Here is a 583-nt window from a genome sequence, read left to right as displayed (position 1 = left end):
GCCCCTCCCCACGCCCCCCGCATCTCGGCGCCCCCCATCCCAGGCTGCCGTCACCCCGCTCCTCTGCTTGTTGCGGGCCTTCCCAGGGCGACCCGCTGGGCGCTCGCCAGCCCCCAGCTCGGGGCCTGCGTGCGGTCCCGGGGGACACAGCGAGCCAGCCAACCCCGCCCGGCGGCTCCCCCGGGCCGCCAGCTGCTGCAGCCTCGCCAGGCGAGGGGCTCCTGTCAGCCCTCCCAGGCTCAGTCCCCCGCCCCTTCACGCTGACGCCTGTCCTGGACGGCACGTGCCCACCGTCCTCCAGAAGGTTCTAAGGGGCAGCACTGATCTCAGCGGTCAGTGGGACAGGGTCTCGTCCGGCCTGTGCGGCTGTGACCCCGGGGCCCAGAGCTGCCTGGCTCGCGTCACGCCCTCGAGCCCACGGGCGCCCGGCTGGCCCGCGGCCCCACTCACAGGTCGCCGTCAGAGCCAGCCTCCTCCAGGTGCCCGTCGCCTTCCGCAGGACCCGGTGCCTCCCTGCCTCGGGCCGGGGGCGCGGGCGAGCCTGGTGGCCCCTCCCGGGCCGCGGCCTCGGCCTCGGGGCCGG

At 76.8% G+C, this 583-nt stretch overlaps 1 protein-coding gene across 1 annotated transcript in view; it reads right to left on the bottom strand.

Annotated features, from left to right (window-relative positions):
* Positions 1-578, bottom strand: part of ARID3A (AT-rich interaction domain 3A) — a gene marked incomplete at its 5' end in the record, with an annotated part of 30,487 nt that extends 29,909 nt beyond the window's left edge. The window contains one exon of the mRNA XM_077760592.1: positions 451-578. Within this exon, the coding sequence (XP_077616718.1) occupies positions 451-578 (128 nt within the window). The remainder of the gene's footprint in view (positions 1-450) is intronic.
* Between the last annotated feature and the right edge of the window lie 5 nt (positions 579-583).

The sequence above is a fragment of the Crocuta crocuta genome, unplaced genomic scaffold, assembly GCF_008692635.1.
Source record: "Crocuta crocuta isolate KB4526 unplaced genomic scaffold, BGI_CrCroc_1.0 scaffold443, whole genome shotgun sequence".
Lineage (NCBI taxonomy): Eukaryota > Metazoa > Chordata > Mammalia > Carnivora > Hyaenidae > Crocuta > Crocuta crocuta.
The sequence above is the reverse complement of the archived record's forward strand: the minus strand, read 5'-3'. Positions and strand labels throughout refer to the sequence as shown.